This window comes from Tupaia chinensis, unplaced genomic scaffold (assembly GCF_000334495.1).
Source record: "Tupaia chinensis unplaced genomic scaffold, TupChi_1.0 Scaffold000685_1, whole genome shotgun sequence".
NCBI classification, from domain to species: domain Eukaryota; kingdom Metazoa; phylum Chordata; class Mammalia; order Scandentia; family Tupaiidae; genus Tupaia; species Tupaia belangeri.
In genome coordinates this window covers 3,101,503-3,125,009 of record NW_006160208.1, presented here as the reverse complement: position 1 = coordinate 3,125,009, position 23,507 = coordinate 3,101,503, and the positions used below count along the sequence as shown (strand labels likewise).

The 23,507-nt window shown below is 40.2% G+C and overlaps 1 protein-coding gene across 6 annotated transcripts in view; it reads left to right on the top strand.

The window, feature by feature from the left end:
• Nucleotides 1-23,507, top strand: part of SORBS2 (sorbin and SH3 domain containing 2) — a 277,647-nt gene that overhangs the window by 182,927 nt on the left and 71,213 nt on the right. For 4 of the 6 annotated variants that reach the window (XM_027776584.1, XM_014592382.2, XM_027776585.1 and 1 more), the window contains 5 exons: nucleotides 5,076-5,248; nucleotides 10,053-10,119; nucleotides 11,047-11,091; nucleotides 13,461-13,650; nucleotides 16,958-17,072. In XM_027776584.1, the coding sequence (XP_027632385.1) occupies nucleotides 5,076-5,248; nucleotides 10,053-10,119; nucleotides 11,047-11,091; nucleotides 13,461-13,650; nucleotides 16,958-17,072 (590 nt within the window). Of the gene's footprint in view, nucleotides 1-5,075; nucleotides 5,249-5,820; nucleotides 6,041-10,052; nucleotides 10,120-11,046; nucleotides 11,092-13,460; nucleotides 13,651-16,957; nucleotides 17,073-23,507 lie in introns of those variants that run through there. The other 2 variants (XM_006160463.3, XM_006160464.3) reach the window with 2 other exon arrangements.

The window sequence follows — 23,507 nt, the reverse complement described above, 5'->3', positions numbered from 1 at the left end:
TATTTATTTATTTGAAGAGAAAGTTTCCACAGGGCACATGCGCTCACCAGAGAGAGAGGGGAAGAGCAAGCACCTCTCAATGGAGCATGGACATACCACAATCCTTTGTCCCCTTTCTCTTCTCATCAGGATTTTGTGCATACACACATTCATGGCCACATCTGGCATTTTCTTGTTCGTTTATTGTTTTTGTTAGCTTTTGCCATAGAGCGCATGTGCTCACTGGAGAGACAGAAAAAGTTACAGAGAGGGAAAGTAAGAAATCACTCCTGAGGGAGGATGGCCACCACCTGGCAATGTTTTCAAGCTGCCAGCACAGGGATTCCAGCTGCATCAGCCATGTGGGATCCAGCTCTCAATGCATGGCACCAATGGGGCTGGCTCAATGACTCCATAATTTTATGTAGAGAGGTAAATCTTAACCCCTTGAGGATTAAGAATTAGATGAAAGATATAGCTCTCCTCCAGCAAGAAAAAGAAAGTGAACATTTATTAAAAAAAAAAAAAAACTTGAAGCATAATATTTCATGGGGCTCAAAAACTCTTTGAAGCCTCCTAGAAAAGACATCGTTCCAATAATGATAGCCACATTTTTATAATATAATATCTGATCTAATATTTAATATTTCTAAATGTATTAGGATAATTTAGAAAATAATGTAACAAATATTTTTTAGGTTTAAAAAAATGTAATTTAAAGGCCCAGACATGGTAGCACAGGCCATAGTGCATTACCTGGCAGTGCTGGAGCCACTCGGCCTATCAGGGTTTGGATCCTGGATCAACCTAATGCAGAGACTTTGCTGGTGATCCCAGCTGGCTATGGGGCTAGAGGAGGGCTCACAGCATGATGGGATCCTGTCGGGGGAGCCTGTATCTCTCTTTCTTTTTCTAGCACTCTCACTCTCTGACTCTGTCATCACACTCTCTTTCTCTCTTTCATGAGAAAAAAATTAACTTTTTTAAAACACATAATTTGAGGATAGTAGGTGGTGTGGTACTGGACTAAAGCACTGGACTCCCACGTGGCCGACTGCAGTTCAAGTCCTGGACCTGGTATCTTACTTTCTCACTCTCTATCTCTCTGAAAATAATAATAATACATAAAATTAAATGGATAATTTTTTTTAAATGAAATGTAAGGCCAGCCAGTGGCTTGGTGGTTAAAGTTGCCAGGTCTCACATAGCCAACTGTGCATTTCAAGTCCCACAACTGGGGATTCAAAAACACACCGAGCACATGTGCGTGTGTGTCCAGAATCCCAAGAGGAGAGTGAGGAGAGAGGATTGGTGCATGGCTGTCCTCACTGGGGGGGTGCTTTCTCAAGTTCCCTCTCTCTGTCTCTGTCTCCCTATCTCTCTCCAGCAAGTGCATGTGCCCTATGGCAAACCTTTTTTTTAAATGTAATAAAAAAACATGTTAAAATATGTCAAATTGAGCCATCATATGAATTCAAGCTGACAAGGTTTGCATGATGTTGAGTAAATAGCTTCCAGGGCAACAAGGAGCAGAGGGGAAGACTGAAAACAGCATGTCTAGCTAACACCTCTTGGGAAGAAGAGGACTGACCCTGTGGCCACCACAAACCAGCCACAGGGAGAAACAGAAACTTAGGACTTCTATCACTTCCTCTCTGACAGCAAGCAACAATTCGCTTCTCCTGCCTTCCCCCAACATTGACTCATGCATTACGAGTACGATTCTAGTGACCGCCTGTGGCGTGATGGCTAGGGTGGCTGTATCCCACATGGCCAACTTTGTGGTTTGAGTTCTGAACCCAGAGGCTGGAGGTGCATGCTAAGTGCATGTGGGTGTGCACTCAAAATCCCAAAAGGAGAGAGAGATGGCAGAGAAGGGATTTAGTGTGATCCTGCCCCATGGAAGGTTCTCTCTCTCTCTCTCTCTCTCTCTCTCTCTCTCTCTCAATCTCTCTGCCTGTCTCTTTCTGGTGAGCTCACATGCTTTTTGACAAAATTTAATCATTAAAAAAAAAGAATATGATGGTATTAGTGTATCAAGGAACGTTTTATGTCAATATCCAGCATGTGCGTTCTGGAAGCTAATTTCCGTGGTCAACAAACCCTCTGTCACTGTAAGACTTCAAATGTAACCATGGGACTCATTAATGAAAAATCTAAATACACTTGTGCCTTTGCTCACGCTACTCCTGAGAATCATCGATGGGCCTATAATGATGTCCTTTAGCGTATAAGAAAGCAGAGCTTCCTTGTGACAAAATTTTCCCTTTAATAACCAGCCATTATACTGGGAGTCCACTATATTTAGACTTTTTTAATGGAACTCTGCATTGTCACACATGTAAAATAAAACTCTACAAAGTATTCTAGTTATAAATTTTTATGAATAATTATTACCAAAGTCTGACTTTTGATCCCGTTTGTCTTACTGAATAATTATGGTCCTACTCTAACCCCCACCCTACCAAACAAAAATACAAATATTAGAACCTAGACAGGCTTTGATTTTCCAATATACCAATGAGTAGATTTTACATGAAAATGATTCTACGTGGAAAGAAATTCTCTCCTTAGACCTTGAACAAATTGCAGTGGGCCAATACTGTGACAGATTCTGAAGAGAAGCTACCTTGCCATCAATAACATTTATAGCTTGCAAAAGATTGCTAAGATCAGAGTTAGTGGACCGTGTGAGAGAATAATAAAAGACTAACTTGTACAGACTATAGGCCCATTAGGATCTTGTGAAGCATTTACGAAAACAGAATTGACGCTACTTAGACCAGGATTTAGCACCTCCTACTTCCAAAAGCATATTTTGCAGATCAGAATACTAGCATCATGGTTGCCTGCTCAGGTCCTTTTAGGAATTAAATAGGAAGTCAATTAGAGTAACATATACATCAAGTTGCGTCTTAATTGGAATAGCTTGGAAAAGATAATCCTTTTAAACTCAAGGGCACATAAAGCAATTTTCTTCTTTCTTTTTTTAAAGAATTATTTATTTATTTATTTATTTTTTAATTTGCTATAGGGCTCATGCACTCATGAGAGAGAGACAGAGAGAAAGAGACGGGAAAAGTGAGGAAGCATGCTACTAGGTCCAGAATTCGAATCGCACTCGGCCATGTGGGAGTCCAGTGCCTTAATTACCATGCCACCTGCTGGCCCCAGCAGTTTTATTCTTAACCTTGTCTATTCTATTACAAAAATTTACTGAAGCTGCTTTTCTGATGCAAACTAAATTGAAAATAGCCACAATAAGAACAATAGCAGTTATAAATGTTATAATGAATTATACCTTAGAATTAAATTTCTTAAAAAGCTTACTTGAGGTTACTATGTAGACAGATAGATAGGTAGATAGAGAGATAATATAAATCATATGTGGCTTATATATGTGATTTTTACATGTGCTATAAAACATATAGACACACACGTATATTTGAATGTATCAATGAAGCCTACCCTCTAACATAAGGACTTATTCATTTCCATATAAAAAAAAAACAACAATTTTTTTTCTGAGTGGTAAGCCATGGAATAAATAGTATGAAAAAATAATTATTCTCGACTATCCAAAAATTTGAAATTAATTACAGGAAAGTATCAAGTAGTATTATCAATTATACCTGTTGAATGGTGATAATGTTGATTTTCAAAAATATCTTTGATTAAAGAACAAATAGCATATAAAGTACATTTATGTATTCTGCTGCTTCTTAAAGTATACTAGAAATTAATAAAGATAACATGAAGATAAGAGCTTGATATGCTTCATCTAATTTGCATCCTTCGAGAAATTTTTTGCCTTGAAAGGTAAAAAGCCATGCTTTTTAAAACTTTAAAGTAAAACCTAAGCTTTATGGCCATCTTCACTATTTAAATGAGAATTAATTCTAATAATTTAAAACCATTTATTCGTAAGCATTCAAATCCAAATCTGTGTTTGGATGGAAAGTTTTTTTAAGTAATTATTGTTTTCACTTTATGAAATCACTGACATTGGCTCATTTAGTCATGCCTTTTGTCTAAAAATACATTTAGTACTTAAATTTTTTTTTTTTGGTTTTTTTGGGTTTTTTTAGAGGTTTTTTTTTGCTATAGGGCGCGTGTGCTCGCCAGACAGACAGAGAGAGACAGAGAGATAGAAAGCGAGAAATTACCCCCCAGGGGGGATGGTCACACCACAATCCCTTCTCCTCCATTCTCCTCTCGGGATCTTGGGCATGCACGCACACGCGCCCGGCATGAGTTTTAAGCCACGGGGTCTGGGACGTGAACCACGATCGACTACGTGGGAGTCCAGTGACGTAGCCATTACGCTAACTGCTGGTCCCTTTCATTTTTGTTTTTAAGGGAGGTTTTTGCAATAGGACATGTGTGCTTGCCAGTAAGACAGGGAGAACAGAGAGACAAAGAGCCTTTTCCTCATGCCCTGGGGAAAAGACCACACCACAATCCCTTCTCCTCCATTCTCCTCTCAGGATTTTGGGCACACATGCACATGCACCCGGCGTGAGTTTAAGTCACCAGATCTAGGAATCAAACCACAGTTGACTGCTTGGGCATCCAGCGACGTAACCATCATGCCTTCTGCTGGTCCCATGTTTTCGTACTTTCAAATTACGATAATCGGCGATATCACAGATACTATGAATGTAAAGTATGAGCTGAGGAAAATTAATTCCCTTGTCCCAGCTTTGACTCCTCATCTAAAAAGCTGATTCTTGCCTCTTGCCCCCACCCACATCCTTTGTCGCCCAAGATTACTGGAAGTAATGCAGGGAAAATGTTAATAAAACGGTTGCCACATAGTCATTCAGCAAATGGTATTCTTTGAGATAGATGGTTTATTATTAAAGGGTCCTTTATTGTTAAAGGATCCTTTATCATTAAACGTTATTCAGCGAGATCCTTGTTGTTTAATATACACGTGTCCAATAGCCACTGAGTGGCTCGGTCGTAAGGCAAACGAGTTCAAAGAGAGTGATGGCAGTGCGGACCGTGTGACAGCTGGCATTGCTAACCAGTGACAGACACTATCAATTTATGATTCTTCACGAACTGGATTTATTTCACCACGTCTACTGCAGATTCCACAGAGACCTATTCCCAGCACGCGCAGTCTCTGGACGGCACCTCTGGCAGCTCCATCCCACTGTACCGGTCCTCAGAGGAGGAGAAGAGAGTGACGGTCATCAAAGCCCCGCATTACCCGGGGATCGGGCCAGTGGATGAATCCGGAATCCCCACAGCAATTAGAACGGTAGGAAATGCCAGCGTGTGCGTCGCTCTGGGCCTGTGCACAGGCTCCACAAAGGACGGATTGTCCGTGGCTTTGTGCATTCCTAGGGTCTTATATAATGAGGATTGCTCTCTGTGCCGTCTGAGTTCTCATGAATATTATGCTGTGTGTGGCCAAGAAAAAGCTGTCGGTCGAAGAGAATTACCCAATCTGTTTTTCCCTTTTAATTAAAAGTCATGAAAATTGTGATTTTTGTGAAATGATAAAATGAGGTTGTGTTCTGTTGTTGTTGTTGTTGTGTACCTTGTACCAAAGAGGGCTAGGGCAATAGAAAAAAAGAAAAAGGAAAGGAACAAGCACATGTGAATTCTTTGGCTGCGTTGAATTCCCACATGCATTGCAAATAAATCAGTGATTTGTTTCTGGAAATGGATGTGTGTTCACACCAGGGGATGGGGAGCTGTGAATTGGAAGTTGGGAGGTGAGATGATTTCAGCGAAGGGAGTTAATGTCATAGACAGGAAAAACTGAAGAAAAGTACACATTTTAGTGTCCCCTTTCAGCTGCGCCTGCTGAGAGCTCTCTGGGGATGATAGTGAAAGTGTTGGAATATTTTTCAGTCTTTAAACTCTGCCAAAACGTGGCTCAGTGTGTCGGGGCAGCCCCTTCTGGCAAAGCTCCGCAGTAGCAGAGGCGGCTGTTGAGAGACGGGGCAGGCAGCTGCTTGCTGACCGAGTCCTTGGAAGAGAAGGTTGGTGCTAGCCGGAGAAGGAAGACCGGGAAGCCAGGATGAGGGCTACAGCATCTCTGCAGGTGAAACTGGGGGGAGGTGCAAGAATGGAGCTCCGGCTGCATACCCTGCCTGCAATACGGGGTTGGGCTGTTGCCAAGAGCTGCCGCCCTGGAGTGCAAACCTGGGGTGCCAAAGATAATGGATAAGACAGAGAAAGACAGTGGTTAAGACCGGAAGCACTCAGAAAGAACCAAAGCAAAGTATGGGGATTTTCTTCTCTCCCTAAATTTGTATTTATTACATGGGTGATTGCTTGTTTAATATACAGAGAGAAGAGTTAACGATGGATGGTTCTAGGCATCTGTATTAGGATCAGAAGCCAAAAAGAAATCTGTGGAGCTGTTAATGAGGTTTTTTCAGACTGTGGGGGTGTTGTATGTGACTAATTAGAAAGCCCTGAGAAATCTGTGTTGAAACTGATGATTGTCATATTTAAGTAACAAAATAAGTTCAGGGATTGTGACTTCATAGTCTTCATCTTCTGACGATTACATTTCTGATGATGGTGTGTTATTGTGGGGTTCCTTATGAAGATGTCTGGCTCAAATGGCTACATCTGATTTTTTGTTGTTGCTGTAAATAATGTAAGAATACAATATCGGAGCAACAATGTGCCTCGGAGTTCGTGGGATTAATTTTTTTAGGCATAGTATGTGCACAAGAGACCCCTAGTTCTATGCAGTAATAGATTCTGTCTGAAGAGATTTTATCTGAAATCTCTAGGTATATTTTTAAGTCAGTAAATGATATATAAAAGTGGACATGCAAAGCTGGTCCTTATATTTTATTTTAATTTTTTTTGGTAAGAATTTTTTTTTTCCTAACTCGTAGGGCTTTCCTTTGTTTTTAAAAGGAAAAACTGACATATTGAAGATAGTTCATGAAAACAACCAATATTAAAATTTTTACAGTATTTATCTATCCACTGCCAAATAAAAAGCATGCTTAGATATGCATAAGCCAACACATACGCTAAATATTTCATGCTAGTTTCCCTTCTATAAAATAGCAAAGAAAATGTGAGCAACCTGAAAGTGCCTTATAAGGAGACGGAGTTTTTATGTACAATTGTGCTTTTACTAGGTCCTTAACACTTTGAAGAGAAGGCACAGGTCTGCAGACTCCTTTTCTATTCACACTCACTGTCTTGCAGCCCTACGGAGCACATCTCCAAGTATAGCTGTGTTTATAAATGTTGGATCAGGCCGTCTCTGAGCCACAGCAGGTCAAGACTCTCCAAGGTTGTTTTTATTTCTGATCTGGACGAAAGTAATAATTAACAGACTCGGATGGCTTCGCGGTAGCTTCCCGCCCAATGTACACAGCAAAGGCAGTGTTGTCGCCATGCACCGTGTGGTGGTACCATTTTAGGCAGCCAACATAACCGAGGAAACAGAAGTTTCTAAAGTAATCTAGACGCTCTAGAAAGCCCAGAGTCAACAAATGGCACTTCTGAGTTATTTTAATGAAGGGAAGCAGCTTTCCCCAGCTCGCCCTCTCTCATGTGACCTGGGATGTCTATGTTAGTCTTTTACTGCCACTCTTAAAAACAACAACAACAAAATCACTGGGGCTCAGATCCCAGGAGACTCTGTAATTAAGGCCAGCTAGTTAAGTGAAATACAAGATTCTCGTCCTCTACTGCAAACAACACTTGTCTGAGCATTTTCAAAGCCGGAAAGGAGCAAAATAACACAGAATCACTGTAAGAAAATAGGTCTTTAAAAAAAAAAAAACTCTCTGCTGGTTAAATCTGTAGAGAGCTCTGATGTTTTGAAAACTAGAAGAATGTAGACAGTCAGGTCTCTTCTGTCCAGGTTAGAGACCGCAGCTGCCTACTGAACTACTGGTAGCTATTGCCCCTGCTAAGTGATTCATAAGGACACACGCAAACGTCCACTTTCTCGAGTTGAAGTAACTTCTATTTTCTCCATCTCGCTATTAGGCAATCTCTGTGATGACATTTATAAAAGAAACTTGAAATGCCTCGAGTACTTCTTTTAGAAAGGGGCGTAGAGTTTTAACATTCCCGTTTTACCAGCTTCATAGTCTGCTTTGCCAGCCAGCTGGGCATCTCCTGGCGTCTCTGTGCTCACCATATAAAGCTAGCAGATGGCATAACTTCAGATCCTGCCTGATATAGGCCCTCGAGCAAGGGAAGAGAAGAATTCTGTCCGTCAAGACACATTCCCATATACAGTGATCTGACTGACTTCGCAGGGCTCCTTGTGACCATTGGCTGGTCCAGGTATGACTGGCAAGCACTCGGGCTCACGGCGATGCCTTATGATCGGTGGCTTTAATATTGTCAGAGACATGAAGCCTCGTGCAAGAGAAATTGGTCTTTTATGAACAAATGCCCCTCGAAGAGCCACGTTCAGGTACTCTGAAGCAGTAAATGATCGTCTTTCTTCCGCACCGCACTCCTTCCCACCAGCTCCCACCATTTGACTCGACACACATCCCATCAATATTCCCCTCAATGCTTAAAAAGTATTACTTATTTCATTTTGTCATTGTTTTTTTTTTACATTTTTTCCCATTATTTTATTGATTCACAAAATACGTTAAACTAAAACTCTGGACAAAGCTAGAATCTAGTTGCAAGTACACTGTAATTTTCTACTGAAACATTTAAAATTAATTCATTAATTTACATTCATTCCCTGAGCATTGCCATAGCATACAAAATGTGATTTCCCATCCAAAATATTCAGTATAGTGGCTTAATCATACATGTTATCATCATCAATTTTCTGTTTCTAGTTTTACATATATATATATATATATTACCCCTATTTCTCACCCTCTGCGAGTGTTATTTTTTTGTAATTTGCTACAGGGCACATGCACTCAGCAGAGAGAGAGAGAGAGAAAGGGAAAGTGAGAACGCAAGCTGCCAGGTTCGGGACTGGAACCACGGTTGGCCATGGAGGAGTCCAGCACCTTAACCACTACGTTACCTGCTGGCCCTTTCCTTCAATATTTCCACTGTAGGAAAAGTCTAGAATGAAGAGGTTTGAAAAGGTTACGTAACTTACCCAAATTTGTATTACTAGGAAGTAATAAATATTAATTAAATGAAGATTGTAATCTTGGTTGTAAATTCAACATTATTTTCCTCCCTCCACTGCAATCTGCTATTTCTATTGAGTCCGAAGCCTTGAGTGCATGAGACACATCTACTCTCAAAGAATTACAATTTAGCAAGGCAGATGCTATAGATGCTCTAGCATCATGTTAACCACTTTTTAAAACAGTAACTACTGTTTTCTACCTATGCCAGGACTCTGGATTGTCTATGTCATTCAGTAGTTTAGTAATTTAGACTAGTAAATAGCAAATGTATTTCTCTATATCTGTGCATATCAGAATATAGTGTGAATAAAAACTAGTCCCCACTTCATTCTAGAAATGAAGTATCTTAACAGACTACTTAATTAAAAAAATTAAAGGATAAAAGTAATTATTACTGGGGCCAGCAGATGGCATGGAGCTTAAGGCACTGGACTCCCACATGGCTGACCATGGTTCAAGACCTGGACCTGGCAACTTGCTTTCTCACTTTCTCTCTCTCTCTCTCTCGCTCACTCTCTATGTCGCTCTCAGGTCACATTAAAAAGGATAATAATAAAATTAAATAAATAATTCTAAAAAAGTAATTATCACCACAAGTAGGTAAGCAATCTATTACAACAGTAACTTTTATTCAGTGAATTTTATATAAATATGTTTGTGCAAATATCAGTTGTCTAGTGCTGGGCTTAGCCATGATTTGAAAGAATAAAACAATAGCATTGAATAGAATAGAATGCTCTGGTTCAGCCTAAACTCAAACACAGGGTAATATATTTACAAGCCGTATACATAACCGGATAAATTGCTGAAATGATCATCGAGTAATAATAGTCCAAAGTTTTTACCGCAGAATAGAAGCCTGCTATTAAAACAATAAACTATAGACATGAAGAGATTAAGGAGCACCGATGATTTGAAACCAGCTTTGTAACTGCTGGACATTCTTGTTTATAGACAGTTGACCGGCCGAAGGACTGGTACAAGACAATGTTTAAGCAGATCCACATGGTGCACAAGCCGGGTATGTATGGCGTTTTCTGTTCCGTCTCTGTGGGTTGAAAGATACATACACACACACTCCTCTTTTGCATAGGTTTTTCCCCAACAAACTCCATACCCCCTTTTTTCTTCACCATTCCTCCTTATCCTCCTTTACCAGCCGTCACAATCACAGATGACTCTGCCTCACCCCTGAGCTGCCAGGAAGCCTCTTATGAGATGTCCCTTGGAGGACTGCTGGGGACTCTGGTCCTTCAACCTAACCAGTGCGCTGTCTGCTTACACAGACTCCTCTGTCCACCTCACCAGCACCTTATCAAGACAGAGTATAGGGAGGTCTGATAAGCCTGCACAGCACACATGGCAAGAGATCTTTAAAGCGTTTTTCTAAAAAAAAATCTATTATCTGGAAGAGAAGGCTGCCTGGAGAAGTGAGGACCAAGGAATGACAGGGGTCTTCAAAAAGTTTATGGAAAACCAGCCCATGGTGTGGTGGTTAGGGCAGCCGGATCCCACATGACCAACGGGGTGATTTGAGTCTGGACCCAGTGACTTAAAAAACATGCCAGGCGTGTGTGTGTGTGTGTGTGTGTGTGTGTGTGTGTGTGTGCGCATGTGCCCAAAATCTCGACAGGAGAATGGAGGAGAAGGGATTGCAGCAAAGTGCGTTTGTATTTTAATTCCTTTTTCCCCAAAGTTTTTCGAAGTGCCCTCGCATGCCCTCACTTCGTACATTATGAAGAGAGCCGCCAGGCAAAAATGTCATAGACAGGGAAGGTCTGCAGAGGCTCAGCACGAGCAATATTTGAAAATAGAAAGTGGGCTTACATACTGGGAACAATACATGGCTTCTCTTACAAACGTCTGTTGTTTCTCTGAAGTTCTGCTGACTTGTGATGATATGGTGACCGAGTCTATATGACCATAATATTTATGTTTCGTTTTCTAGATGATGACAGAGACATGTATAACACTCCTTACACATACAACGCAGGTAGGACGGGCTTCTTTGCTTGCAATGAATGTTGACGTTGGACAATGTTTGGGAGAAAGACACAGTCCCTTTTTTTTTTTTAACCACTCTGTTGGAGCATGTGTTTTCCGTTTGTACAGTGAAGAGGATGCTTTGTTTCTTTTCTCAGGGCATGCATAACAACAGGATTGATCTTTTTTCATGGAAATGAGAACGAATACTGTATTATCTCATCCATTCCCACTGTTAGTTTATTCTCTGCTTCAGGAATGTTTAACCAAAGTGTGAAGGCCAGCATGAAAGAACAGACTGTAACCCGGGTACAAAATAAGATAAAGATCTTCTTTTATCAGCAGAGACTCAATACAGTTGCGTAAGATCTTCCAGATACACTTCACAAAAAACAAGCCAAGCGAAGTATTTTGTGACCTTGTCCATGTTTTGGCTTCAAAATGCAACCATTCATTGAAAGATTTGAAAAATCCCACTTGGCTGAGCCATTTTTCTGACTCCGAGTTGCCAATGGTTGTGATGAGAAGACTTTCAATTCTGGGCATTTCCTGGTGGAATTGAGTGTGTCGGTAGCCTGGAATGAGGGATCGTAAACATCACTTTCTCTTAAATGTTGCACCAAGGGACTCCTCCTAGGGCCCCCTCTCACCACCCAGCCTCAAGTGTGCTGCTGCATGGCTGTCTTTTTTTTTTTTTTTTTTTCCCTCTCTTTTCCCCTTTCTTCAAAACAAGCTCCAAGTTTCAGATAGGCAGGGGATCCCCTTGTCAGTCTAACTACAGAACCATTGAGGCTTCTCGGTCCTTGACACCCAAAGACCAGCACTCAGACCTGCTATTAGGGATTTTGCTCTATAGTCACCAAACATAAATAAAAGAAAAAGCAGTAAAAACAAGCTTAATAAGTTTTAACATCTCTGGTATTAGTTTCTGGCTTCTCCAAATAATTCCAGGAGACCTGCTAAGATGTTCCCCTTCAACTTTTTATTCTTTTTTTTTTTTTTATTAGAGGACATATGTGCTTGCCAGAGAGACACACAGAGAGAAAGAGAAACACCCCCCCCCCCCACACACACACACACACAGAAGATGTTCATGCCACAATCCCTTCTCCTCCATTTCTCCCTCCTGCAGGAATTTCGTGCACGCATGCACACATGCCTGGTGGGTTTCTCAAGCTGCCGGGTCTGGGACTCAAACTGTGCTGTTGGCTACATGGGATCTACCCACCTCAGCCACCATGGGCTGCCTCTCTCCCTACTTTTAGTCCTGGTCACAGGTACACTAAACTCACTCCCCTTATTTAGCTGAAAGTTCAGATCTGACTATGGAATCCAGGCAACGCTGTAAGTGCAAACTTTGTCTCTTTTCATTGGTCAAGGAAACTTGCACAAACTTCCAGGAAGAAGCAAACGAGAATACAAAGACTTAAGCCTCAGAGACTGAGGCTGTGGGGAATTTAGAATCTGTATAATGTTTTTAATATGAAAGTCTGTATCACATGATTAACTAGTAAATAGCAGTCACGTATTACTGTATGGAGCCCGATGCGTTTTATCATTTAATCAGTGGACAAGGCAACTGCAGCTAGTCTTTTTCTACTGATGTGCCATTCCACTTCTTGAAGTCTTGTACTGGTTTTGCCTTTTTTTTTTTTTTTTTTTTTTTGCCTATGCCATCTCTGCCACTTTCTTCTCCCCACCTAATGGAACTAAATCTTCAGGACTAACCCTACACCCATGGGTTCTATAATATCTTCTCTGCCCATCTACCGTCTTCAAACATCCTTTCATTTTTAATGTCTTTTCCTCATTTTGTCTTTATCATCTGTAACCAGTTACTTTTTGTCATCATTCTGTCCCTGCCTCATGTCCCAGATGTGCTGTAAGCTTACCAAGGGCTTATGTTTCCTTCTGAGTATCATCTCACAGACACAGCGTGTTCAATCCTCTGTTTGATAATTGCCCTGTGTAAATCAGAACTCTTCAAGGATCAGAAGATGCTGGGAAACAGTTCTCAGCAAGTTGAATCTTCTTCTGAAACCTTAACTATGCCACTAACTCATATGATCCAGGAAAATTTTTGCTGAGTGCCTATAAGTTGATTCCTAGGGCCAGTCTCAATTATTACTGATCCCTAAATGATTAACGAAAACTTACTGTGATCTGTGCTTGTGATAAATCCATAATTAATTATGAGTAATTAGCAAATCAATACACTAACAAAGAATATACCATATCTAATGTGTGCATTATGAATATACTTACTGATCATATTTTTGGCAACATCCTTGGATGTTTTAAAGGGTATGAATAATTTAGTGCACTTTTGAAATGGTATTTGCTTCTGTTTTTGGTTTGTGTTTGTTCTTTTCATGTTAGGGCTGTACAACCCACCCTACACGGCTCAGTCGCACCCGGCTGCAAAGACCCAGACCTACAGACCTCTCTCCAAAAGCCACTCTGACAACGGCACCGATGCCTTTAAAGATGCGCCTCCTCCAGTGCCTCCCCCACAGGTTCCGCCTCCAGTCCCACCCATGCGACCCAGAGACTGGTCTTCAACAGAAAAGTAAGGCCCTTTCCCCCAAAGGAGCCTGTTTTTAGCTTAGGATTTTAAAAGTATCATAACAGATCTCATGAGATCTAGGCGAAGAATCAGTGCCTACCTTACAGAGAGAATCTATGTATACGCTTACTAACCCACACATATACGTTCCCCAATTTATGATCACTCAATTTAAGATTTTTCAAGTTTACAATGGTGTGAAAGCAATATGCATTCAGTAGAAACTATGCTTTGACTTTTCTCAGGTTAGTGATGGGAGGTATGATACTCTTTCATGATGTTGCAAAATGGAAGCAAGCCATTCAGTTTTTCACTTTCAATATTTATTTCAACATTTTATATATGTATATGTAGATATATATACACTCACTGAAGAAGAGAGGAACAGTGAGAGGGAAAGTGAGAAAATAGCCCCCAAGAAGGATGGCCACACCATAATCCTTCTCCTCCATTCTCTTCCTGGGGTCTTGGGCACACACACACACACATGCCCAGCATGAATTTCAAGTCACTAAGTCTGGGACTTGAACCACAGTTGGCCATGTGGGAGTCTAGCAATGTAACTGCTACACTATGTGTTGACCCCGCAATATTCAATAAGTTAAAAGGGATATGCAACACTTTATTATAAAATAGGCATTGTGTTAGATGGTTCTGCCCAACTGTGGGCTCACATAACTGTTCTGAGTGCATTGAAGATAAACTAAACTAAGCTCTGATGTTCAGTAAGTTAAGCGTATTAAATGCATTTTCCTTTTATTTAATAATTAATTTTTTAAATTCTTTAACAAATAGTCATTGAATACCCATTATGTATCAGATAAATTCTAGATAATGGATCTAACACAAAAGTAAATAAAACAATTTTTTTTACCTCCTGAAGCTTAAAAAAAATTAACTATTTTTAATTACTGGAGGGCATGTATGCTCTGCAGATAGAGACACAAAAAGAGAGGAAGAAAGCATGTCTCTTCCATGATGGGAAGTGGTCATGCTGTAATCTTTTGTCTTCCATTTCTCCATACTGTTGAGATTTTGGACATGTATTTATGTGTACCCAGCATGTTTCTCAGCCATAGGGTGTAGGACTTAAACTCTTAAACTGCTGTTGGCCATGTGGAACCCAGCTCCTTTAACCAGAGGCCAAGGGGCTGACCCTAAATATACTTTTTATTTAAGTTATTTTTAGTTTAAGATGGGTATAATAGGACAAAACACATCACAAATCAAGGAGCCTCTGTGCTATATTGACCTCTTCTACTGAGATTTCAGTCTTGGTCTACAATATTGAAGTGCTCTAAGTTATACCTGAAATAATAGGGGCACAATCTCTACTTCTTAATCAATCAATGCATACAGGAGACAAATTAAATAGAAATAATTAGCATGCATTTTCTTTGACATAGCAGATTAGTAACTGTGCAACTGATTTTCAGTTTTCTTGGGTTGGAAGTATTAGTTCCATTAATAAACTATCTTTTTGAAAACAGAGAAAGCTATTCGTAAATTATAAATGAGGCATTAGTTAATAAGTGTCTGTCTGTGATTCATTTACATCAGCTTTTGAAACTGATACTAAGTTCTCTTTCTCCACTGGAATATTTTTGTAACATTATATACACTAAAATAAAAATTTATAAACACATGTTTATTGTATCAGAGTTTATTAGGATTAGGATCGTCATTCCTACTTACAGGCAACCTTTATTGAGAGCTCGTTATGAACCAAGCACTAGGCTCAGCATGTTTTCTGTATGATATCATTTAATTCTGAGAACTGCCCAACGAGCTAAGTTTGGTTATGGAGAGAAAGACCCTGTGACTTAGAAAATTGAAGTGACTTATTCAGCTCATACAGTTAGGATGTCTGTACTAGGAATCAAATTCAGCACTGATTAAATTCAAAGTTTATACTTTACTGATAATTAATAAATACAAATTTTAAAAAATGTTAATGCTGATGATTAAACATTATCTGTTATACTCACCCCAGAAAAATTTCATTCAATACCATATTGTAGTATTAAGAGTAATTGGTGGTCATACAGGGCACGGGATACCAGGAAAATAGACACAGCTCAAGTGTGAAGAGATTCCCATTTTAATACCAATCTACACATGGTGAATCATGTGTTTAGAAAAGGCGATGTCTGAAAATTGAGAAATGATTCTCTAGACACAGAATGATATCCTTGACATCAAAATTTAAGGGGTTTGCTGAATATTACTCATCAATTTAGTAGAAAGCCAGGACACACCCCTAATTCTATTCCTTAGACTGTTTCTATTTTGAACATGGCTTGGAGTCAGAATTTTATTGCACTCCATGGAATCAAAATTACTTCAATCAGGAGTCAGAAAAACCTCCATTCTCAAAAATAATGGACCCACAGGAAGCCTTCTTCATGGCCCCCCGCTATCTAGAAAAGCTTGACTTTATAAATGTCTTTCTTTGAAGTTTCACTTTCCAAGTCCTTCTTTGACAGCCTCTTGAAGGATATTGTTTTGGGGAAAAGAGCTGATTCCAGTGAGATTAAGAGTTGCCTGGTTCTTCAAGGCTAACACCAACGTGGGGTCTCCCCTGCCACACGACTTGCTCCTGTGCTTGTCAGCCCAAGTGACACTGTTGTACTTTTCAGACAATTATGATGCCACATGCATGAAATAAGACCAAACCTGGCGTGTGCTTGCTCCTTGTCACTTTGGATCAAGGATGTCAGGTCATACAGTGTGCGGCTAATCTCACACGTTTTAACAGAGCATACTGCCACTTATTTTTAACAAAACCAAATGCTGCTGCTCTTAGTGACCCAGGTCACTCCTGCATGTCTGCAATCCTCTCACATGAGAGTTTACGGTAGAACAGTCTTCAAAATAAAAAAAGAAAATATAAGAAACAGGAGAAATGCCTTTAACAAAACATGATATTTTTTGTAGATCCACTTTTTTCCTGAGAGATTCTTGTAAAAATTTTCACTAAAATTAACTCTGAAAACTGACAGCAAGTGTTTTTATACAAGTGCTTTAAGCTTTTAGGATTTTGTTTTTAATTGTCAGGGAGCACATGTACTTGCTAGAGAGAGACCCAGAGAAAGATTGACAGAAAGGGAGACAGTATCCCCCAATGGGGCATGGTCATATGCCACAATCCCTTCTCCATTTTTCTACCCTGGCAGGATTTGGGGCACACACATGCATACCCAGTGTGTTTTTCAAGCCAGCAGGGCCAGGATCCAACTCCCTTACCATTGGTCTACAGAGATGGCCCAGAATTCAGAATTATTTTAATGTGTCACTTGTTTATTTCTAGGCATGACTGGGATCCTCCAGACAGAAAAGTGGACACAAGAAAATTCCGATCCGAGCCAAGGAGTATTTTTGAATATGAACCTGGGAAGTCATCAATTCTGCAGCATGAGAGACCAGTAAGCACATGTCATTAAACAGAATGTCAGTTCTCTAGGCTTTCAAGTTCCCCAAGTAAACCTGAATCTCTTATCCTTTGGCAATTTTCGTCACCAAGATCATTTATTTACTTGTCATTAACAGCGAATTATGTTTACTTTATATCATTTGTGCATCTTGTCTTAGAATTGAAAGATGCCCTCTCTAACACATTGTTCCTCTGACTACACACACACACACACACACACACACACACACACACATATACACAGGATTTATCTGATTTGCACATAACTGCATCTATGCCTAGTCATGGACCTGAATTTAATTAAATGCAACACCTAATTGCTCTTCAGCATTGCTAATGAGAAAAATCACTAGTTCATCTTCCCAATCCACATGGATATAGCCAGTTCCATCACCTGGTTGCCATGTTGGTTTCTTAGTATTTCTTTGGCTTCAAGAAACATTTTCCAAATGCCCTTTTTATAATAACTTGTCTTAATGAATTCTTATTGAATCCCTCTCAGGTAACAAGCCTCAAGCTTCCTGGTTGATTGTCATTCTAGTGGATCAAGATTATATTTCACTTCACAGTATTTTTCTTCCAATTATCTGTTTTCATTATATGCAAACAGGAAGATACATAAACATGAGAAAAACCACTTGGCTCTTCTAGTGCACGTTAGCAAATAGGTTCTTCCTTGGCCTTTTGCTTTTGATGTCCAATCCTCTTTTCGGTGTCCTTTGCCTCCCCTCAAGATAAATGCCTTCAAGATCTCTTTGCAACTCTATAATTCAGCCTTTCCACTAAACCAACTTCTAGAAAAAGTCAATGACATTTGCAGTCTACTTTCATTCTTGCCTCAAAATCATCTTAGATGCGAGAGAACAGGAAAAAAGAGTTTTGTTAGCTTCTTTAAGAGTGCAAGATATCACATTATTATATAAGAGGACTTCAAAAAGTTTGTAGAAAAATAGAATTAAAACACGAGTTTATTTTAGTGCTAACGTTTTTGAAATCCATGCATATTTTTCATACTATGCATTGCCATGAATGTTTGAAGACCCTCTCGTATGTAGTGCCAGTACAGCCCTGAAATGTCATTGGAAACCCTTACCTCACCACACCCAGCATGAGCGTCCTTGCTTTAGTTTTTTAAACCCTATATTTGTGGCTGTTTTTGAGAGTTGTGTTCAAAAACCTTATCATTACATAATTCATACGTAATATTTATCTAAGTCTTCTTTGCCTTTCCTCAAATAACTCATGTATTTTAGAGGAACAAGACTTGGACAGAAAAACTGAATGAAAAACAAAGGGCCATCACTGATTTGCAGGCTCCATTGCAAATCGATAACCCATTTCCTAGGCAGAGTAATGGAATAGATTTCTACTCCGAAATGTCTAGGATGAGAATTGAGTGAACCACAATGTCACCATTGAGTAAAATTGGAAAGAGCGAAATCATAAAGCTCAGATCTGAATCTAAGTAAAACTGTAATGGTCATTCCAATCATTGATGAGCCCTCTCGCATAACGAACATTGTCATTGCACTGGAATGCTTTTGTAGTTGTGGTGTCAAGAAATAGGATTGATTTTAGAAGATTCCCCCCTTAGGATATTTATTATTTGTTCCTTCAGCACAATTGGCTGGGCACCAACTCTGGGCCAGGCCTTACAGCAGGTGCTAGGGCCAAAATGTCAAGCAAGGCACAATCTCTAGCTTGGGGGACTTCAAGTGTGTCGTTTAATGTATACGCACAGCTAGACCTGTGTTCCTGCTAAGTACACAGCTTCTTACACTGTTAATACAAAGGCACAGCTAAAGAATTCTCCCTTGGGGGACCAGCAGTTAGCATAATGGCTATGTCGCTGGACTCTGACATAGTCGACCGTGGTTCGAGTCCCGGACCCAGTGGCTTAAACTCACGCTGGGCACGTGTGCATGTGTGCCCAAGATTCCGAGAGGAGAATGGAGGAGAAGGGATTGTGGCGTGGCCATCCCCCCTGGGAGGTGATTTTTCACTTTCTGTCTCTCTGTCTCTGTCTGGCAAGCGCACGCACCCTATAGCAAAAACCTCTCCAAAAGAAAAAGAAGAATTATCCCTTGGGTTGCTCTAGAATTCCCTCATGGGCCCTGTGTTTGGGATGAAATTTCTATGTTCCTCATGTATCCAGGTGAAAGCTTTGAAGGGTATTCATTTTAAAAAAAATAATAATTATTATAAATATTTATTAAGCATCTTCTAGGTGCCAGGCTCCATAATTAGTAATTGATGCCTTCTCGCATATAATGCTTCTGATGACCCTGTGAGGTCATTATGGGAATCCCATTTTACAAGTGAAGCATTAACTAATTTTGCCCCCGCATCACACAGCTGGTAGATACTGGAGCCAGGGGTTGAGGCCAGGCACACTCATACCTGGTGTGCTTGATCACTGCTGTTTTGCTCCACCAGGGTTAGCTGAGCAGGAAGTGCATGTAGCTAGTAGTCATCATTACCCTGGCTCCTTTATTGGCTAGTTTATAATAAGTGAGTATACTTGATTTACTTTCCCAGAAACCTGGGCCCTGAGTGGTTACAACACCACCGTGTTATATTTCACTGACTTTAAGAAGACAGAAAGATCTAGAGCCATGGATTTGCCAGTTCAGGTGTGGATAGGTTTCTGCAGTCACAGGAAAAGAAAAGTGGAAGGAACCTAAGGAGTTAGAAGTAAATAAAAATGAGAGACCAGCAGATAGCGTAGTGGTCACTATTGCTGGACTCCCACGTAGTTGACCACAGTTCGAGTCCCAGACCCGGTGGCTTGAAACTCACAGCCAGTGTGTATGTGTCTCTGCCCAAAATCCAGGGAGGAGAAGATGTTGTGATGTGGCCATCCACCCTGAGGGGTGATTTCTTGCTTTCTGTCTCTCTGGTGAGCACACACACCCTATAGCAACCAGCTGCTGGCCCCATTTAAGCTTTTAAAGAAAAAAAAAAAAAAAAAAAAAAAAGAATATCTTATGGAGAAATAGGAAGGACGCAAATGTTTATCCATCCTCAACAATTTTGCTGAGGGCCAACCTTAGGCAAAATAATTTGACCTCGTCATTTGTATTATTTTGGCCAAGCTTTTTATCATGGGACTAGGTACTTCCCTTTCTTTAAAAATCAATTCTGAATTCATTTCAACTGCCTATATAAATTTTTTTAAAAAAAGCACAAAAAATTTAAGGGTTAAGTAGTCAGGGGTGTTGCAGAGACTGGTTACTCATCTGTATCATTTACAGACAATCCTCAAATGTCTTGCATGCGTGAGATTACAGAGGATGTACAACACAGTCATCCATGAGTATGATATAATAGCAAATGGATGACACTCGGAGACTTCCAAGTATTATGAATGCATTTTCATGTCTTTTTACTTCAAAATGGTTTGGGAGCATTTATTTGCTCTGTTCACTTTTAAAAATTATACACAACAGCTAAGCAATTCCGTGTTGCTCTTTTGAATTCCTAGATGACTCCTCCATCTGCCCAATTTCCTTAGTGTCATCTTGGATTTTCCTTCCCTCCAGTGAACTCGAAATCCCACTGTGAGGAGAAATGTCACTGCCTTTCCTCTCTTCGGTCCAGAATTGTTCACTGTCTGGGTTACAATGACAGTCACGTGACTCGTTTTCCTGATTCTCCCATCTTTGTTTCCACACCACAGCTAGGACAGTCTGGAAAATCTTTATGAAACTTTTGCCTCAAAACTTTATTCTGAGGGCCAGCAGGTAGTGTGGTGGTTAAGGGTGCTAGACTCCCACATGGCCAACCATGGTTGAAGTCCCAGACTTGATGGCTTTCTCTCTCTCTCTCTCTCTCTCTCTCTCTCTTTCTCTCTCTCACTGTGTCCCTCTCTGGTCAAATTAAGATAAATAAATTAAATTAAATAATTCTTCAAAAACAACTTTATTCTGGCTTGCCACTACCTATCAAAATCAAAATCCCTTAGCATAATTTATTAAACACATAGACACATACACACATATGTACACACACACAACCTTGTAATCTAGCTCCAGCTGACCTGTCTAGCCTCATCTCCTCTTGGCCTCCCCATGTTCTGGCTAGACAGAGAGCGTTGAAGTATCTCTTCACTGGACTTTTCACATAGGCTGTTTCCTCTGCAAGGACAGCTTTCCCCATCACCTCTCCCTTCACATGGAAAATTCCAAACCATCCTTCAGGTCTCAGCATCTCACTTTCCCCAGGACACTGACCCACTAGGTTTCAAATTCCCCTGCTGTGCACTCAGGCACTCTGTGTACCCCCCCCCCAAGGCCCCTGCTCTATTGAATCACATGGCCTGTTTGCTTACCTGTATCCCTCTCAGAGGAAGGGCCATGCCTGGGGCACCAGTTGTCTCCCCAACTTCTAGCACAGTGCCTGGCATATGGCAGGTGCTGAGTGAATTGCCACTGAATTACCGAGTGAATGAATGAATATAGCTTGTAAGTTTGTAGTTAGCCGGTGAAGTTGGCGAAAGACTGAGCCCTTGTTCGTTCTTTTTTTTTTTTTAATTTTCATTACTTTATTTAATTTTATTTAGTTAGTTAGCTATTTTAATTTGACCAGAGAGGGAGGAAGAGAGAGAGAGAGTGAGAAAGCAAGCCGCCAGGTCCAGGACTGGAACCACAGTCAGCCATGTGGGAGTCCAGTGCCCTTAACCACTGCGCCACCTGTCTGCCCCAGACTGAGTCCTTGTTCTGTCACTTATCTATGAAGCCTACACATTTTCAAGGACAAAAGACCCAATGGGTCTTCATCAAAGCCCTCACAAGGGATTTGACTGGCCCCTATTAGTAAATGTGGCTCCTCTCTCATCCCACAATTCCCTGGGGTGCGAAGGGTGCAGAGGGGACTGCACTGTTTGAACAAAAGTATCCCCTCCACCCCAGGCCCTGGCAGAAAGAGTTCCTCAGGAAGCAGCGTCAAATGCATTCATATCCCTTAGCAGGAAAGTAAAAGTCAGTGCGCTTTTTTGGAAGCTCATAAATATTTATTGACTGTGAATTTAGAAATGTTGACTAAAAGGGCCTAATGAATGATCTAGAAAACACTTTGCAATCACCAGGAATTTATCTTTCACTGACTTGAATTAAAAATCAGAACAATATTTCCACAATGTATTTATCTCATGAGGCAGTCATATACACTGTCCACTAGGATTATTTTAATAAAATTTTTTCATCCCATTTAGATTGAATATACTTATAAATAAGCCATGCTGAAATGTTTAAAAAATTAATAAAGCATTTATTTAGGATCTTTTTATGTTTGATAAAAACAAAAATTCAGGGGCCACCAGGTGACATGGTGGTTAAGGACACTGGACTCCCACATGGCCAACTGTGGACCTGGTGGTTTCCTTTCTCACTTTCCCTCTCTCTCTCTCTCACTCTGCCCCTCTCTGGTCAAATTTAAATAAATTAATAAATAAAATAATAAATAAAATTAAATAAAATCATTCTTAAATGATTTTTTCTACAGTAAGATGTACACTAAGATGATTTTTTCCCTACTTTTCCTACAGTAATTAAAACTGCACATAATGATAAAGGCAGAAAAATATCAAGAACACTGTGCAGAGTTGAAACACAATCTAAGCCATTAGTGAACTTGAGTTTCCTTGTCAGCGAAGATTTTCTCTCAAACCTGAAACTCTAAAATGCTTGTCAGTTTTATCTAACATTTTTAACCATAAAGAATTATCCCAATTGGGGCCAGCAGATGGTGTAATGGTTACATCACTGAACTCCCACATAGTCAATGGTGGTTCAAGTCCCAGACCCAGTGGCTTAAACTCATGCCAGGCGTGTATGTGTGTGTGCTCAAGATCCTGAGAGGAGAATAGAGGAGAAGGGATTGTAGCATGGCCATCCCCCCTGGGGGGTAATTTCTTACTTTCTGTCTCTCTGTCCCTCTCTGTTTTTCCAGCAAGTACACATACCCTATAGAAAAAAAAATCTCTCTTAAAAAAATTAACTGAAATAAAAAAGGAATTATCCCAATTAACCATGTGTAATAACACTTATGGTGGAGCCACAATAATATTAAGCATAGTAGCCAATGCCACTGATCATATCATCTAATGAGCATAAATTCTCAAGAAAAGGTATGCTGACACTTCTTTTTGTTTGTAAAAACATAAAGCATACACCTCCATGAGAATATGAATAGCAGTGGAATTTCTGTAACTGCAGAAATTCAATTGCAGAAAACATAAGGACTTTAAAAATTGTTTGCCATTGGTAGCTTTTCTTAAGGATCACTTGTATGTGATTTTGCATTGTAGTGCTTCGCTCAAGCCTTTTTTTCAATATGCAAAAGACAGACAAGAGAGACATAGAGACAGAAAGCGAGAAATCATCCCCCAGGGGGGATGGTCACGCCGCAATCCCTTCTCCTCCATTCT